At 52.0% G+C, this 18,416-nt stretch overlaps 1 protein-coding gene across 5 annotated transcripts; it reads right to left on the bottom strand.

Annotated features, from left to right (window-relative positions):
- Nucleotides 1-6,062: 6,062 nt before the first annotated feature.
- Nucleotides 6,063-16,991, bottom strand: Selplg (selectin P ligand). 5 transcript variants are annotated; one of them, XM_036172616.1, is made up of 3 exons: nucleotides 13,961-13,980; nucleotides 7,068-7,765; nucleotides 6,063-7,037 (listed from the first exon to the last, which is right to left on the bottom strand). In XM_036172616.1, exons 1-3 carry the CDS (start codon nucleotides 13,965-13,967, stop codon nucleotides 6,480-6,482), a joined length of 1,263 nt encoding a protein of 420 aa, XP_036028509.1. In that variant the 5' UTR covers nucleotides 13,968-13,980; the 3' UTR covers nucleotides 6,063-6,479. The 5 variants fall into 5 exon arrangements, with proteins under 5 accessions (XP_036028509.1, XP_036028510.1, XP_036028507.1 ...); XM_036172617.1 differs by having other exon boundaries at nucleotides 7,128-7,765; nucleotides 13,961-13,979; XM_036172614.1 differs by lacking the exon at nucleotides 13,961-13,980 and adding an exon at nucleotides 16,884-16,991 and having other exon boundaries at nucleotides 6,063-7,765.
- Nucleotides 16,992-18,416: the final 1,425 nt, after the last annotated feature.

Genomic DNA, 18,416 nt, shown 5'->3' with positions numbered 1-18,416 from the left:
AGGCATCAGAAAACACCCACCGGGGTCTCAGGCTGATGTCTGTTTCCTTCCTAAACCAGGGAAAGGAGAACCTGTAAATCTTTGGGTGACATTCCCCTGAGGGTGACATCACCTGAACAGTGGTCTTTGGGTGACATGAGCAGACACAGAGGCACCCACCCTGCAGGTAGAGGGTGTAGTTGAGCAACCAGGCTCATCTCCACGTCCAGCACCAGGATGCCATGGACAAGCACAGGGGGTTGGTGTGGTGGCCAGATCCATCCAGAGCTCAGAAGCAGCAGCTCTGATCAGGGAGTAGGACTTTCTCATCAGGACCACGAGCGCCCAAATAATGACATGGAAAATTATTGTTAATTGTGAAAGCTTGGCCTTTAGCTTAGGCTTGTTCCCAACTAGCTCTTATAACTTAAATTAATCTGTTTCTGTTAACCTGCCACATGGCTTTTTACCTTTTTTACCTTTTCATCTCCGTGTCCCCCTGGCGAGTCTCACAGGCCGAGATTCATCCCCCTGGATTCCTCTCTCCCCCGGAAGTCCTGCCTAACTTCTTCCTGTCTAGCTATTGACCTGTATTAAACCCATCAGAAGGCACCTTGGCCAAGACACAGCTCCACAATGTACAAAAAGATTATCCCACAACATCTTTCTGTCTCTACATCCCACCTCACCACAGAGCATGAGGGTTCTGGGGCTGCAAACTCAGATCCTTTTGCTTGGCTGATAAATACTTTTACTTACAGAGCCCTTTTCCTAGACCTTTTGAACTTAAAAAAAATTTTTTTTCGAGACAGGGTTTCTCTGTGTAGTTCTGGTGCCTGTCCTGGATCTCACTCTGTAGATCAGGCTGGCCTCAAACTCACAGAGATCCACCTGGCTCTGCCTCCTGAGTGCTGGGATTAAAAATGTGCACCACCACTGCCCAAAAAATATTTAAATTCTTAAAAAATATTATACATGTGGATATGTTTCAACATGGGCATATGTGCATGAGTGCAGTGCTCAGGGAAGCCAGAAGAGGGCGCTAGATCTTTTGGAGCTGTAATTACAGGTGGTTATGAGCTGGAAGACATGGATGCTAGGAATTCAAGTAGGTCCTTGGCAAGAGCAGCAAATGCTCTTAAGCTCCAATCCAGCTCTCCAGCCCCTTCCTGAACTTTTATTTTTTACACTTCAAAAAAAAAAAAATTTTTCATGTGTTTGAGTGTTTTGCTTGCAAAGTGTGTATGTGCTTCACACACATGCCTGGTGCCTATGGAGGTGAGGGCATCAAACGCCCTGGAGCTGGAACTGCAGGCGGTTGTAAGCTCCCATGTGCTGGGGACAGAACCCAGGTCCTCTGGAAGAGCCGCTGGTGCTCTGAGCCGCTGAGCCATCTCTCTAGCCCCTTCCTGGACATTGTGTCATTAGGATCCACATTCTACATACAGCCTCCATGCCTGGCTTCTGCCATCCAGCAAGCAAGCTCAACATGTCGGCAGCTGTGCTGGTATCTGCTCTTGTTCACTCTGAGGACTATTCCACCGTATGGACGTACCACAATGCCGTTACCCCTTCACCGGCTGAATTTGGCTGTTCAGTCTGAGGCTGCTACCAGCCTGGGAATGGATTCCCATCAGCATGTATTTGCATTCTCTTGGGCAAACCACCTGGGAGTGGGATTCCCAAGCTGTACAACACAGAGTCTGTGTTGAACATTTTGGGGATCTGCCCAACTGGTTTCCAAAGCAGATGTACCATGTTGGACCCCATCAGCCATGCCAGGCGCCTCAGCCCCTCCCCATCCTCACCAGCATCTGGGTGCCACCTTGAATAACTCCACCAGCCCTGCTGGGCACCCCAGCCCCTCCCCATCCAGCAGATGCTGCTGTCCTTTTTAATTTTGGTCTCAGTGTGCTGTGACCCTCAGTGGGGTCTCCCTGAGCATTCCCCTGAGGCCTGATGGTGTCAGTGTTTGCCATAAGGAAACACCTGGTGGACCTTCACACTCCACAAGGCTGAAATCCCACGAGGGGTCCCTCCCTTCCTCATCCCAGCCCTCTACTGCCTTTCCCTTGGGCCCCTTCAGGATGGCTGCCCTCAGCAGAACCCCAAGGTAGTCGGTTGGTCTTCCCCCACCCTCTCTAACTCCAGCATCCCCCAGGTATGTCTTTATCATCCCTTCACCCACATCCTCAGTCTCCCCCACCCCTGCAGCGACTCTTCCTCCTCCAGATACCCCTCCGTTGCCTAGTTCATGTCCCTCACACACACTCCTGTACTTACACTAACCAGTACACACTCTTACACCCTGTGACTTGTGTGAGTGGCAGAAAGGGGGAAGAATCGGAACTCTTGCTCAGATCGGTTGTCAAGTGGAACATCTATGTGATGGGTGGGAGGGGGCAGCCCTTGACGGGGGGGGGGGGTGTTGGAGGGCAAGGACTGGGTGTAAACTTAGCCTACCAACTGCCCGACCCCACCTCCTGCCTCTCCCTGCCTCTTCTGGCTTTTTGGCAATGCAACCTGTTTGCTCCTGATTCCTGAGCTCCAGTTCCCCTGGCACAGTGATTTCTGCACCCTGACTACGCAGTCCCCCTAAGACCTAAAAGAGATAATACAGACAAGGGTTAGGCGGGCAGAGAGTGCTCAGCACATGCCAGCCCTCTTTGTGCTGGGCCTAGCTCTGCATCCTCTTGGTCTCTACAGAGAGGGGGTGGTTCTTCTCTGTCACCCTTCTGAGGAACCATGCCTTTCCTCTGTTCCAAGGGTGACACGGGGGACTTCCAGATGACAGGGAGGTCAGCAGAGGGACCTTGGGGCACAGGATTCCCCCAGAACTCCGCTGTGATCTGGAGGAGAGAGTAACTTTATGGTAAAGAGCGTGGCTCCAGGGCCTGGGTTCCAGTCCCAGTTCCTCTGTGTTAGGGGGCTGGGGCTGGGAGTTCACGTCTCAGAGCCTCTATTCCCGCCTCTATGAAACGGAGAACATTTGAGGGCCTCCTTTGAAGGCTGTTTGAGGGATTCTGGGAGATACTGCAGACATGTGTGGGTTTGCTGAGTGGATGCCTTGGCAGACTCAGGCTCTGCACGGTCAGGGGCATACAGAGATGGAGGGGGGAAGCTGTGTGCGCAAGAGACATCTGGAATCTGACCGAGGACCAGGTGTCAAGCTTTGAGAATGAGGTGTTTAGCAAATACATTACCAGAAAAGCCAAGGGCATGGTTCCTCATCCACACCATCATCCTCCAGGAGCAGGTGGCCAGCGCCCCCTGGTGGCTGTTCCTCTCATCCAGGGTGAGTCACTTTCCAAGCCAGAAAACCACACTTGTGTTAGCAGGCAACACCGGAAGGGAACCAGGGCCCTAGGGAACTAACTGTTTGGATTCCCTCAAGTCCTGTAGTTGCCGGGTCTGTGAATCTATGATCCAGATGAGATGAACCCCGATCTGCCCAGCCCACCAGCGGGCGTCCTCTAAAGGTCAAGGGGGAAGCAGCAGTCAGGGCCACCTCCAGATGCTGGGACGTCTCCCCACCGCTCCCTGCTCTGTCCCTGAGGGTCCCATCACCTGCCACGATCCTTCCTGCCTTTCCCATAGCTCCTCCTGTCCCCATCCCTGACCCCTCCCAAAATGCAGCCTTCTCTTTGAACCCTTACATTTCAGGTCACACCCTGAGCATGTGGGTCAAGTCCTCCTTGTCCCAGGGAGTGTTTTCTGGGAGAGAAATGCTGTTGTTCTTCTCCCAGAAGACAGATGCTGTGTGCTCAAGAGGCACTCCTGGAAATGATCAGAAAAAAGGACTTGGGAGCGGGCCAAAAGTGAGAGTTCAGGGACCCCATGCCACATGGGGTTGGGATGAGGTGGGGCATGCCCACCGTACATGTGACCCCCATATGGGCAGCTGGAGTTGGGGTGTGCTCCTCGAAACGTAGGCTTTAACGCCAAGATCAGAAAGTCAGCAGGTTTGTGACCCTGTGTTACCATGCCCTGCAGTTAGGGGTCAGTCAGACTTACAGAGCCTGAGCCGGCTTGCTGCCTCTTTGTGTGTGCATGTGTATGTAGGGATGTGTGCGTGTGCGTGTGTGCGTGCATGTGCGTGTGTGTGTGCGTGCGTGCGTGTGTGTGTGTGTGTGTGTGTGTGTGCATGTACATGTGTAAGTGTCCCCATGGAGGCCAGAGGGCAACCTCAGGTGATGTTCTTCGGGAATTATCTACCTCCCATTTGAGATGGTTTCTTTCTTTCTTTCTTTCTTTCTTTCTTTCTTTCTTTCTTTCTTTCTTTCTTTCTTTCTTTCTTTCTTTCTTAATATTTACTTATTTAGTATTCTGCCTGCATGTGTCCTTGCAGACCAGAAGAGGGAACCAGATCTCATTCCAGATGGCTGTGAGCCACCATGTGGTTGCTGGGAATTGAACTCAGGACCTCTGCAGTCAGTGCTCTCAACCGCTGAGACACCTCTCCAGCCCCTTGAAATGGTTTCTTAACGGCCTGGACTTTTCAAGGTTGGATAGATTGGCCAATCTATCCTACCTTGTCTCTGCTGCCCCAAGGCTGGGGTTAAGAGTGTGAACCACCACAGCCGGGCGGTGGTGGCACACGCCTTTAATCCCAGCACTCGGGAGGCAGAGGCAGGCGGATCTCTGTGAGTTCGAGGCCAGCCTGGTCTACCAAGCGAGATCCAGGAAAGGCGCAAAGCTACACAGAGAGACCCTGTCTTGAAAAACAAAACAAAACAAAAAACAAAAAAACACTAATGTGGGAAGTCACAGCAAGGATACTCACTACCTTTGCCTTAAAATGCAACTGGTGCCCCCCCCACCCCAAACTCTCAGCAACTGCCCACGTCTCCTGGGAGGTAAGTGACAGCCTAGAAAGTGTCATGAATGGCAGGGACTCTACCAGCGTGTGGGGATCTGCTAGAAGATGTTAGTGGAGCTGGGCACCCTGTGGAGAGAGATTGATCAGAATCCATCCCTGGTGCATGAGCAGAGTTTTCGGAGCCCACTACCTATGATGGGATGCCTCGTGCAGCCTTGAGGCAGGGGGAAGGCTTGGACTTGCCTCTACTGGATGTGCCTCCCCATGGGAGGCCTTGCCTACTTGTGGGTGGGAGTGGGGGGGTTGGGAGGGGGAGGCTGGGGGGGCAGGAGGAGGGGGACCTTCGGTGTGTAAAATGAATGAAAAATTTTTCTTAATGAAAAATAAATAAATAAAAATTTTAAAAAGAAATTAAAAAAAGAAAGGAGAGAGGTTTCTGGGCAGGATCATGTGGGTACCAAGAGGCATATTTGTCTGAGAGCTGAGGGACACACCCCCACCCCCACCCCCCCCCCCCCCCCGTCCCTCGGCCCAACTTGGTAAGGGTATATTCAATGAAGTTCTCTGGTTTGTTTATTTGCTGAGTTTGTTTGTTTATTGTGCATGAGCATGTGTATGGAAATCGAAGCACAATTTTGGGGAGTCGGTTTTCTCCTTCCACCATGCAGGCTCCGGTCAGGCTTAAGACCTCAGGCCTAGCTGCACGCACCCTTACCCACTGAGCCATCCAGCCAGACCTAGTTTTCGTTTTCTTTGAGACTCATCTCATGGCTCCCAGGCTGATCTCAAACTTGCGGTGCATAGCGGAGGATGACCTTGAACTGCGGCTCCTCCAGCTCTCTATCGCTGAGATCATAGGCATGCGCAATCACATGGAGCTCTTCCCCGCTTGCAGTTGCCCAAGAACGTACCAGAAGTCTCCATTGCCTAAGAGCAACATGGACACTGGCCTAAGAGCCCTTCGGGGAACTGCCTGGAGGGGGCAACCTAGGCAGGCGGAAGACTCAGCCACCATTTGTTACCACACACATGTATTGAGTGCCCATGCTGTGCCAGGCCGCAGTGTGAGGTCGCTCTGTCACTGGACGGAAGCTCACGGTTCACACAGCCCCTCAGGAAGGACTGTCTTCCCAAGCCTTGCCTGGGAAAGCCAAGCTGCCCCTCACTGGTGGTAGAGGAACGGGACAGGCCTTGGGAAATGGCAGCTTCCCCCAAAGAGCCTTTCTTATCAGGAAACCATGGCAACCAAGAGGAAGGCTTTGTGAGTCTGGTAAGGGAACTCTTTCTTGGGGATGTGAGGGTCAGGACTCCAGTGACCCTGCAGGAAGTCACACAGCACTGGGAGGCATTGGCGGAGCTGGCGGGGGGGGGGGGGGGGGAGGATGGGAGGATGGGGAGGTGAAGGGGGTCCCAGAAAAAACAGCGAACAGGTAGAGAGAGGGGTCCAGGAGCAGCAACTGCTACGGTGGCCCTTGGCCTAGAGGCCACCAGGCCCCATGAATGAAGCAGGAGCTGCAGGACCTTGGAGGTTCTGGGCCATGACTGGGGTGGGTCAAGGTCTCTTCCCTCACAACCCCTATGGAGAAAGTTCACCCAGGTAGCCTCGATCTGTGGCCTTGGTGACCAGTGGGTGGGCATGGAGGGTGAAGCCAGCAAGGGTCTTGCTCAGGTAGCCAGGGGGCTAAGGAAGGAAGCTGCGCAGGGTGAGGTCATCCCCATCACGGTCCTCACTGGGCTCTGTCTTCAGGTCCTGGACCTTGGGCAGGTCCCCATTGGCCGTGACAGGGGCCCCTTCGCCCCCCTCGGGTAGTAGGGATGAGATGCAGATCATCTCCGTGGGGGAGTAGTTCCGCACCGGGTACATGTGGTTCTTCCGGGAAAGGCGGACCGCCAGCACCACCGTGCACACGAGGAAGATTGTGGCCAGAGAGGCTAAGATGAGGATGGCCAGCAGGCATTGCTTCACGGGAATGAGGTCGGAGGTCACTGGGGTCGTTGTAGCCAGGGAGCTCCCAGGGGTCACAAACAGCTCATTCTTCAAACCATTGCCATTGAAGTGGCCAGTTGCCTCATCCTTGTCCTTGTGACTCACAGATGGCCCAAGGAAGATGATAGAGTCAGTAGGCTCTGTGGACCTGGTCTCCGTGGCAGTGGGATCTGTGCAAGGGGCTTCTGTGGTTGTGGACTCTGTGAACCGACTTTTTACAACCTGACTCCTGGAAAACTGGGTGGTCTCTGCCTCCGTGACTGCTGGCTGTGAGGTCTCTGCCTCCGTGACTGCTGGCTGTGAGGTCCCTGCCTCCGTGGCTGCTGGCTGTGAGGTCTCTGCCTCCGTGACTGCTGGCTGTGAGGTCCCTGCCTCCGTGGCTGCTGGCTGTGAGGTCCCTGCCTCCGTGGCTGCTGGCTGTGAGGTCCCTGCCTCCGTGGCTGCTGGCTGTGAGGTCTCTGCCTCCGTGGCTGCTGGCTGTGAGGTCCCTGCCTCCGTGGCTGCTGGCTGTGAGGTCTCTGCCTCCGTGGGTATTGGCTGTGAGGTCTCTGCCTCCGTGGCTGCTGGTTGGATAGTCATCTCCACTGTGGTTGGCTTCCACTGTGTGGCAGACTCCGTGCTCAGCATTCCAACAGCCAGCCCCCCTGCATCTCGGCCAGCAGGGCTAGTGGCGGTAACCTGGGCAGTGGCTGACTCAGAGGTTCCAGAACCTCTCTGCTCCAGCATGACGGTTGTGGTCAGGGGCTCAGTGTGTGCAGCCACAGTGTTGGTGTCATTTGTCAGCAATTCTGGGGGATCTGTGCCATCTGGGCTATAGTCAGGGTACTCATAATTATCATCCACGTCTGCCTGTCTCCGTTCCCGGAGATGCACAGAGCTCAAGGCTTCCTTGGTTCCCTGGTCCCAGGTGCCCCACAACTGAAGATTGTGGCCAGGGCCCAAGATGCTCAGCAGCAGAAGGAAGCGGGGAAGCATGGTACCTGAGGAGACAGGGATAGACAGGTGGGATGGTGTCAGCCCGTGCCCGCTGAGGACCACACAAGGAATGCTGGTCTGGTCTGGGACAGGCACTGTGGCCTCAGACGTATGTGAGGTAACATTCTTAGCTATTAGAAGCTTTGTGCTTATCCACACAAGTAACACCATCTGGCCATCGGAGAAGGTTCACCAACCTCCCTAACATTTTTTGGGTTACATTTTGTTTCTCTCTCCCCTGCCACTCTATTTACTTTTTCACTTTTTAATTTTATTTATTTATTCTATTTATTTTTTGAGATGAGAGCCTCACCCCAGGCTATCCTCAAACTAATGATCCCCCTGCCTCAACCTCCTGAGTGCTGAGATTATAGATATGAACTACCATGCTCAGTGGTTAAAAAAGAATAATGTATATTTAATATATATATATATATATATATATATATATATATATATATATATATAATCTAGTTATTTTTGTTTTGTGTATATGAGTGTTTTGCCTGCTGAAATGTCTAGGAGCCACATGTATGCAGTGTCTGAGGAGGGCATTAGATCATCTGGAACTGGAGATATAGTTATAGGCTGCCATGTGGGTGCTGGGAATCAAACCCAGGTCCTCTGGATGAGCAGCCATTGTTCTTAACCATGGAGCCATCTCTCCAGCCCTAAAATATTTTATTTCTACTAGGCTCATGACTATAATCCCAGCTTTGAGAGTCCAAGATCTGAAGTAGGCCCCTGTACATAGTGAGATCAAGGTCAGCCTTGCACAACTTAACCAGATTCTGTTTAAAAAACAAACAAACAAACAAAGCAAAATTAAGAAGCCTGAAGGGTCTGGACATGGTGACACAACACCCAGGAGGCAGATGCGGGAGGGTCAGGAGTTCAAGATCATCTTCAACGACCTAGTGAGTTTGAGTCTTGCCTGAGCTACATGAGACCCTGGTTTCAAACCCTCCCCCTTCAAAACAAAAAGATACACACACACAAAAAGAGGAAGGTGAGGGGTTGTGACTCAGCATTGGAGAGCTGAGGGGAAAGGCCGCTCATTGGTCCCTAATGCTTCTCCTTAGCCCCGCCCCCCATCTCTCTGTCCCCTTCCCTGCCCCACACCATTTTTGCCTGTCCTCAGGTCTTGGCCTCTTTTTTTAAAAAGGATATATTTGAGCGGAACAAAGACAACACTCATGGACATGCCAAAGTGGATAGGGAAAGACCTCAGCTTTGCACAAGAAAGAACTCCAGCACCTAAGGAACACACTGATGGGGAGAACCGTCTTCCCCAGGGAAGAGCACGCCAGCGGTTACCCACCACGGAACAGTCATCTCTGGAAGCATACACACAAGCAACCTTACACAGACCGAGCAGCTCTTATTTAAGAGGATGTCTCTACACATGCGTATGTGTAGGCAACAACAACCAATGAAAGAAGAGCCCGTGAATTTGAAACAGAACACAGAAGGGCGTTTGGGAGGGTTTGGATCAAGAAAAGGGAAGGGGAAATGGTGTCATTATAGTCTCAAAAATAAAAAAAAGAAACCTCCCGAGTGATGGTGCCTGGCACACGCCTTTAATCCCAGCAGCACTCGGGAGGCAGAGCCAGGGATCTCTGAGAGTTCGAGGCCAGCCTGGTCTACAGAGTGAGTTTTAGGACAGCCAAGGCTACACAGAGAAACCCTGTCTTGAAAAACCAAACCAAGACAACCAAACAAACAAAAAACTTAAAAAAAAAATCTTTAAACAGTTTTTTTCTAAATTTTTTAAATTATTCATATGATGTGTCTATGTGGGGATATGTGCACCTGGCTGCAGGGACTAGAAGCATTAGACCCCTGGAGCTGAAGTTACAGGTAGCTATGAGCCTCCAGAAAGGGTGCTGGGAATCGAACTCAGGGCCCCTGGAGAGGCAGCAAGTGCTCCTAACCACTGAGCCGTCTCTCCTCTCGGTTGATCTCTGTCAGCGTTTCTCCTTGGTCCTGTGCCCTTGATGTCCTTGCTTGGACGATGGGGACGACAAGAAAACCCGCCTCCAAGGCTCTGTGAAAATGCCACAAGAGCCATGTCACAGCAAGGTCTCAGCCGAGGCCGGCTGCTCCGGCTGCTCTGGCCAACTTATCCTGTGAGTCCCTCAGGGCCCAGAGACAGGATCCAGGAGGAATCCCACCTCTCAAGGAGCTCAGCCTTCAGTCTTGTCTGTGTGGGACCACTGTCCTCCCAACCAGGGAGCCAGGAAGAACAGCCCCTTTCCTTTAGGCCAACATCCTCCTGACCCCCTACTTCCTCCTGGCACTGGCCGGGATTTATGGAAGACAGAATCCAGCCCTTAAGAATGCTGTGGTGAGTGGCAGGACCTGGGTACTTGTTGGTGCCCTGCACACAGTGTCTTTCAGCGGTGCACAGCCCTCCAGCAGTGTCTCTGAAGCAGACGGCTTCCACATCCATCATTTCCTGTATCCTTCCCTGGTCCTCTATACAAGTAATTGGCAGGAGGGAGGGGCCGGGTGGCTGTAATCTGTAGGCCCCTCTTTGCTCTGCTCAGTCTGGCCTCTTTCTCGGGTTAGTTAGAATTGCACTGAGTTTTTAAAATGCAACTCTGAGCACATCTTTGTGGGCTTTTGTTAATTTTTTTTTGTCTTTTGTTTTTGATGTTGTTTTGAGACAGTTTCTCTACATAGCCCTGGATATCCTGGAACTCACTATGTAGCTCTGGCTGTCCTAGAACTCACTCTGTAGATCAGGCTGGCCTTGAACTCACAGAGATCTGCCTGCCCCTGCCTCCCGAGTGCTGGGATTAAAGGTGTGTACCACTATGCCCGGCTTGATCATATCTTCTATTTTTTTTTTAAGTGATAACAAACTTTTGGGTACTTGGAAAGGCAGTTACAGAGGCCAGGACAGGTCCAAAGATACCCAGGAAGGGATTGGCCCGGTCCAGATCAAGGGAGGCTTTATGGAGAACACAGCCCTGGTGAAGGGGCAGATATGCTGTCAGAGGGCTCAGCTCAGGCCTATGGAGCTTGAATCCTGAACTGGGGGAAAGGCCAGGCCCCAGTTGTTCAGGAACCACCAAGGTCCTAGAAAGGGCAGCAGACAGTGGCATCTCATGGTAGAAGGTTCAAACACTGCCTCTTAGAGGCTGTGTGACTTTGAGATAGGCGCTTGCCTCTCTGAGCAGGGTTCCTTCTTAGAGAAAAAAGACACGTCCCGCCTGGGTCCCTCTTCCCTGAGGGGAGAGCAAGGCAAGAAGAAGCCACCAGTGCGGCGGTCCATGTCATCATCATGACACCAACACCGTCCGCACCCACTACCTCCCCTTGGTTCCTGGAAGGCAGAGACTGAACCACTTCCTGAAAGGGGGGATGGGCACTACTGAGGCTAGCTTTTCAGTTTCTGGGGGCGACGCAGCAGCTTGCGACAGGGGAGAGGGGGGAGGTCAGAGGGTCTGAAAGTCAGGGGTCCCATTTACAGGTGAGGGCCAATCAGAAAGGAGCCAGGCTGCTTCCTACCCACAATCCACCTAGCTACATGCAGAGGTGGCCTGGGGTGAAGACAGGGCTGGCCCACATTCACACCCCACAGCAGCTATGTGACCCTGGGCGCCCTCTCTGACTCTCAGCTGCCTCTATGTAAATCGAGTGACTTCCATGTTGCTTCCAAGATGTCCGGTGGAAGGTCCCGGATGTTGGCTTCTGAAAGGAAGAAATCAGGGACACATTCTGTGGCGATACAGGGAGACCTCGGGCTCAAGAGGGCCATGGAGATGAGAATGCTGGTTACCACTGTGGGCAACCAGGGGACAGAGAGCCTTTTCTGCTGTGAGAGGGCCGGGACAGGAGACAGCAGGGTGGAGGAGGCTCCCGGCATCCCAGCTACTCAGAAGGATCGCTGGAGCGAGTTTGACACCAGCCTGGGTAACACAGCAAGACTCTGTTTCATATAAATAAGTAAATACATTAATTAATATAATTTTCTTAAAAAAAAAAAAAAAAAAAACCTATGGCTGGGCATGCTGATGCATAGCTGTAATCCCCGCACTTAGGAGGTAGAGGCAGGAGAATACAAGAATCCAGGTGTCAAAGTAAATAAGTAAACGGAGGGCTAGGGGTGTGCTCAGTGGTAGAACATTCGCTTAGTGCAGAGAAAGATGAGGCTGCCTGGGAGAGCCCAAATCTCCTTACTGGACCTGTCCAGAGTGAGCAGTTTGACCCAGAAGTCATACATCACAGAAATCCCCCAGTCTCTACTAACCAGGGCCACTGGCCACTCCAGGCCGGTCCCTGCCATCTGTGTACCTCAACAGGACAGGTCCTGGAACACCACGGCCTAGAACATCTGTCCTCCACAGGGATGGAAGCACACAGCTCCAATGGGAACCATGTCTGAAACAGGTGGCCCGGAGTCCCGTGCCAGATGCGTCACTGGTGATATTTCCTGAGGTCCATGTGTTCTACACTGATAACGACTCTGATCAAGCCCCCGTCACGCTGCCGCTGTGGGTGGGTTCTTCTCTGGATAAACTCCCCGAGAAGCGCTGGTTCTCAGGACCGGCATGGTACGGGTGAGGAATGCAGGCCTTGGAGAGATGGCTTCCCCTCCTCTCCTCAGATGTCGGGAAAGCAAGAATGGGGTCAGCGGGGCTGAGCATCAAGAGGGCGGGCAAAGCCACATCCAGTTTGTCTCAATGCCTGCCTGCCTGCCTGTTTCCTGTCCTTCGCCCCCAAACCAGTAGCTTCCTCCCTAGCCCCTGAGGTTTAGAAAGGACAAGCCTCTGGTGGCCTCATTCCTCCAAGAAGCTTGGACCCTCCCCTTTTGAGTTCCTGAACATCATCTTAGAGTTTCAGACTCCAGGAGAGGCAGAGTCTACACAGACAACCAGGGGAGACCGAGGCACAGTCACCCCAGGTCCACACCTCACCCCAGTTCCTGTGAGGGCTCTATATCCTGGAAGTCAGAAAACAGTCCATCATAGTTCTGTCCTAGACAGAGCTGTGTGACCTTGGGCAACTCACTTCACCTCTCTGAACCATGGATATCCCATCGGCAATCTAGGTGTGCCCCAGTTTACTATGGGGTTTAGTCCCTATAAATCCACGGTAGCACGAACGTATGAGAAATGCATTAACCTCCTTGACCTGACAAGCATTACTGAGCAGCCAGGCCCACCTAAAACATGTTGGAAATGCTTCTCTTAGCGGTTAGGCAACATTGTCTAACTCCAGCCTGCAGTGTCGAAGAACTGATGGCCCAGGGCAGATGAAATTCAAAACTCAAAGTGTGGGTTCTCCAGAATGGCTGTTACTTTCACACCACCGTGAGGGCAAAGTGTCACAAAGCAGGACAATGCTGAGGACAGTGTGTGCAGAGGCAAGAGAATCCACTCTCATGGGGCTGCTGAGGGTGGGTGAGGGATGGTCCCCACAGGACCTTTAGCACCCAATAAATGCTCAATAAAAGCCAGCTGTCATCATCATCATCATCATCATCATCATCATCATCATCATTTTGAAATGGGGTCTCACTATGTGGCCCTGGCTAGTCTGGAAACTCACTATGTAGATTAGGCTGGTCTTGAACTCACAGAGATCCAACTGCCTCTGCCTCCTAAGTGCTGGCACTAAAACCACATCTGGCTCATTGTCGTAATTTTGAATTATGCATTTAGGACAAGGGGATCCCTGTTAACCACTGCCGTGTCTGGGAAATCCCCAACCTTAGGGCAGGCTGGAACTGACCTTTGCTTCCTAAGTTGGTCTCTGTGGCAGGACCTCCATCTCAACCTCCTCAGGCCCATGAGTCACATGTTATGAGTGTGGCCTGCGTGCTGCTGGGCACTGCTCTAAGACCTGCCTGAGAATCCTCAGCTTGTGCCCCAGTAAAGGACAGGAACCATCGTTCTGAGGCCCGCTGGGCACTTAGAGTCACACAGGCCAGAAGCAGGAGCTTGAGGGCGGGCAGGCCCTCTGCAGAGCCCAATTGGCCCCAAACACCTGTTCTTGGACTCATTCAGCTTGTCTCCGGTTTGTTCCAGCATCTTCCATTCATTGAACCTTCTTGAAGTTTGTCTCCTAAAATGCCATTCAGGTCAACCCATGAGCTCCAGAAGCTCAACACGACAGCCACCTGGAGACAGCATCACATGACCAGGATCCAGCAACGGGCAGACACACAGCTGGGGGCTTCACAAACTCACCTCCCATGACTCTGGTCTCTCGGGCTCACGGGCACGGTGATAATCCATGCTGTGCCATCCCACCAGCCCAGAAGCTCACGGAGGGCAGGGACTCTGCGGTCCTCAGAACCAACAAGTCCGGCATCCCCAGGCAGGGGCATTCCAATCCCAGAACTGCACAGACATGCTGTCTCCAGCTTCCTTGTACTTGCCCACTGACACATCCTACCTTTCTGGTCCAACTATCAAGGACCCTTTTTTATAATTCCCATTTCCACCCTATAAACTTTTTTTTGTTCTGAGGCAGTCTCATGTAGCCCAGGCTAGCCTACAACTGGCCCTGTAGCCAAAAATGACCTTGAATTACCGAGTCTCTTGTCTCTTCCTCCTGAGTGCCGAGATTACAGCTGTGTGCCTCGACACTCAGCCCCTATCATTCATTCATTCATTCATTCATTCATTCATTCATTTTCTGACAGAGTCTCACTATGTGGCCCAGGCTGGCCTCAAACTCATAGAGGTCTGTCTGCTTTTGCTTCCAGAACATGCTGAGATTAAAGGCGTGCACCTCCACTCTCAGCCCCTGTAACTCTTTAGCAGTAAACATCCTGTGTGTCTAATTAATATCTGATGGTCCCTTGCAAGGCCACAAGTGTTAGGTAACGTGGGGGCTCGTTAACCCCAGAAACCAAGCGTGGCTTGTGGAACCCCAAGGCACCCGCCAGCTACAGATTAGCCGTGAGGTTTAGCACAAGTTAATTCAAGGAGGGCTTCACCTGGTTTTCTGAAGAGGCATAAACAGCTGCCAGTGCATCATCCTCCACACCCCACTTCCTGCACTATGCAGCGAGGAGACCAACAGACCCGGTCACCACGGACCCAGGGTCCTGTAGCCAGAGGGCCTGTGTGACATCCTAACTCAGTGTCTGCTTGGCCATGACGTCATATGTCCTGCCTCTCCCCCTCAGAGCCCAGATTTCCCACCTATAAACAGCAGCACCATCCATCTGGGACACCCAGGTGGCCCCAAAGCACCAAAGCCTGTCTGGTGGCCCAACAGGGACCTAACCCAGGCTTTTGGGAGAACTTGGCAGGGTGGCCCAGTCCCTTCCGCTCCCCAGTTTCAGCTCTCTGGTTGTTGGCCAAAGTGGCAAGGAAGGAACATCCCCACAGGGTGTGGCACCACCAGAGGCACCCAGAAGAAGCTCCTCCCTAACCCTTGGCCTCCAAGAGGCTAGGCCCTTGTAGATGGAAGTTAGTTGTGGGAAAAGGAGGCAAAATGAGGCAAAAAGAGTGGTCAGTCAGCAGGAACCATTTCTATCTACAGGATGAAGGGCTGGAGAACTCCATGGTAGAGCACTTGCCAAGCTTACCGAAGGGCCCGGGCTCAAACCCCAACATCATTCAGCAAAGACAACACAGGTCTGTAGGTGTGGGGGATGGGATCTGCCTGCGTTTTCAGCCCCTGCCAGTCTCCAGTGGACAGCATACTAGCCTAGCACGCCTGAGGCCGAGTCTGATTCCAGCACAGCCACCTGGGTGTAATGGAGGCCCAAGTCTGTAATCACAGCACGTGAAACACGCAGGCACAGAATTTAAGGTACTCCTCGGCTACGTAGTAAATTTGAGGCCAGCCTTGGCTAGATGAGGTTGTCTGAAAACACAGAGCCTGGGGAGATGGCTCAGCAGTTTAAGAGCATTGGCTGTTCGTCCCCAGGGCCAGGTGTGATCTCCAGCAGCCACACAGAGCGGCCCACAACCATCTTTAACTCCAATTTCAAAGGACCTGACACCGTCTTCTGGCCTATGCGGGCACTGTGTATATATGATGGATAGACATACATGCAATCAAAACACCCGTACACATAACTTAAAAAAAAAAAAAAAGACTAATTTAAAAACAATTTTCCATGAACAAGCTCTGTTTTCTCAATCTAATTTAATTTTTTAAGAAAAGGCAAAAAAGAGCTGAGTGGTCTAAATGGTTCTGAGGGCAAAAGTGTTTGCTAAGGCTGTCCACTGAGCTGAGTTTCGAGAGCCCACAGTGCAAGGACAGGACTGACTCCCTCAAGCTAAGACTTGTTCCATACATGCTGTTTGACACTCATGTGCCTGTTCGTGCACACAAGTTCATATGCACACACACACACACACACACACACACACACACATACACACACACACACACACACACACATACATACACACACACACATGAATACACACACTAATAATATACAAATAATTTTTTTTTTTTTTTTTTTTTTTCGAGACAGGGTTTCTGTGTTGTTTTGGTGCCTGTCCTGGATCTTGCTCTGTAGACCAGGCTGGCCTCGAACTCACAGAGATCCACCTGGCTCTGCCTCCCAAGTGCTGGGATTATAGGCGTGCACCACTACCGCCCGGCACAAATAAAATTTTAAAATGATCAAAGAAGGCTGGTATAGTGGTACATGCCTGGAACCCCAGCACTAGACCAAGGCAAGAGGCTAGCCTGGGCTACATAGAGTTCCAAGCTAGCCTAATGAACAAATGGAAACTATATCTAATTTGAAAGAGAGAGAGAATCCCAAAGAATATTTTCATGCCTGAACAACCTCAAGACAAATTTTACACCATCCTTTCTGGACTCTTCCAGACTTAGCCTCAGCTCTGAAAAGAGGTTCGGGATGGTTACTAGGGAGAAGGCCCAGACTTCTCTGAGTTTCCATTCAGAGACTCAGCAGCAGCCGTGGCCTGGTAAGCAGACAACAGTTAGGTAGGATCAGAAGAGACCCACAGCTAAGGCTGGAGAAGACCCAGTCTCCACGGAGACCTGGGTCCAGAGCCTCGGCGCCACTGGGAAGGGCCCCAGGTCCTGGCCTGCATGCTCACAATGGAAAGGCGGCCTTCTTGTCCCTTGGGCCCCCAGCCACTCCCCACAGTTTTGCAAATCAGTACTTACCGTGCTCAGCAGAGCATGCGGCAGTTGCTTCGGGGGCCCTGAAATGACTCTGCCTCAGTGACAAGGTCCCAGCCCACACTGCCAGACACTTGTGGTCCCAATCTGCCAACCCCCAATGGCAGGGTGTGGAAGAAGGAAGTGAGAACGCGGTTACTCAGGCTCGTCACGTGACGCCCCACACACCCCTTGTTTGTGACAGCTTTGGTTGACAAGTCTGATTAAAATCAGGTGGGCAATGGGACAGTGACACGCTTGGCCCGATACCACCCTTGAAAATTCGAGGAAGGTACGGGACCTGACAGGTGAGGGGACCTCCCAGGGGGTGGGGGGGGGCATGGAGAGGGGTGGCTGAAGAAGCCTGCCGTGGGAGGCTGAGGCCAGGTGAAAAGGAAGACAAGTCTCAGTTCCATTCAAGATGGAAGATGGAGGCAGAGGCAGAGGAACCACAAAGTACACACATCTTTGGGGCTTGTGCATAGAACAGCTTTTGTGTGTGTGTATGTGTGTGTGTGTGTGTGTGTGTGTGTGTACTCCCCCCCCCCATCTCTATAGTTCAGCTTGTCCTCAGGATCCTCCTTTCTCTGGGGCAATAGGATGCTTTTCTTCTCACGCAATTCTACATAACCAGGTACAGTGGCTCTCACTTACAATCCCGGCACTGGGGAGACCAAGGCAGGAAGAGTGCCATGGGTTTAAAGCCAACCTGGGCTAAAGAGTAAGACCCTGTCTTCATCACTCCACAAATAATTCAGCAGGTCCTTTAGCAGCACTCAAGAACTCCCTGGGCAGCAATGTCCCCAATTCCCCAGTGGATATCTCTTCCCCCTTATTCCTTGGGCCTCCCCAGTGGATATCTCTTCCCCCTTATTCCTTGGGCAAACCCTACATCTCAGGTTGGACATCAGCCATGGTCTCATGGTCTCCTCTGGTGGTTCTTCATGGGATGGTGAGGCCAGCTGGTCAACAGGTCAGTAGACCATTCCCCACACCCCACCATCTCCAGTAAATGTGTCACTCCAGGGTGGGCTGTAGCGTCAGGGGTGACAACAGGGGTGAGTAGCCAGGCTAACGGCATAGCACAGATCCGGAACGGGAGAAAGAGATTAGCCTCCAAGGTCTGCCCCAAGGTTTTGCAAGGCCAGGCCCCTATAAAGAGAAAGAATAAGCTGCCTAGCACATAGATTGTTTAAAAACAAAAGTCAGCAGGGCGAGGTGGTACATGCTTGTGTCTCCAGCACCCAAAAGTCAACAAGAAGAACAAGGATATGAGGCCAGCCTGAGGTACAAAATGAGGCCCATCCCAGTAAAATAAAAGAAGAGCCAGGTATGGTAGTTCATGCCTGTCGTCCCAGCACTTGAGAGGCTGAGGCCAGCCTGGGTTATATAATGAATATCGACCAGCGTCCCTCAGCATATCTCAAAAAAAAACAAAACAGGGCTGTGTATAAAGGTGCCTGCCACCAAACCCTGATAAACTGATTCCTGAAAGTTGTTCTCTATCTCTGTCTGTCTCTGTCTCTCTGTCTGTCTGTT

This window comes from Onychomys torridus, chromosome 22, assembly GCF_903995425.1.
Source record: "Onychomys torridus chromosome 22, mOncTor1.1, whole genome shotgun sequence".
Classification (NCBI taxonomy): Eukaryota; Metazoa; Chordata; class Mammalia; order Rodentia; family Cricetidae; genus Onychomys; species Onychomys torridus.
Note: the sequence above shows the minus strand (reverse complement) of the source record. Positions and strands in the feature narration are given on the sequence as shown.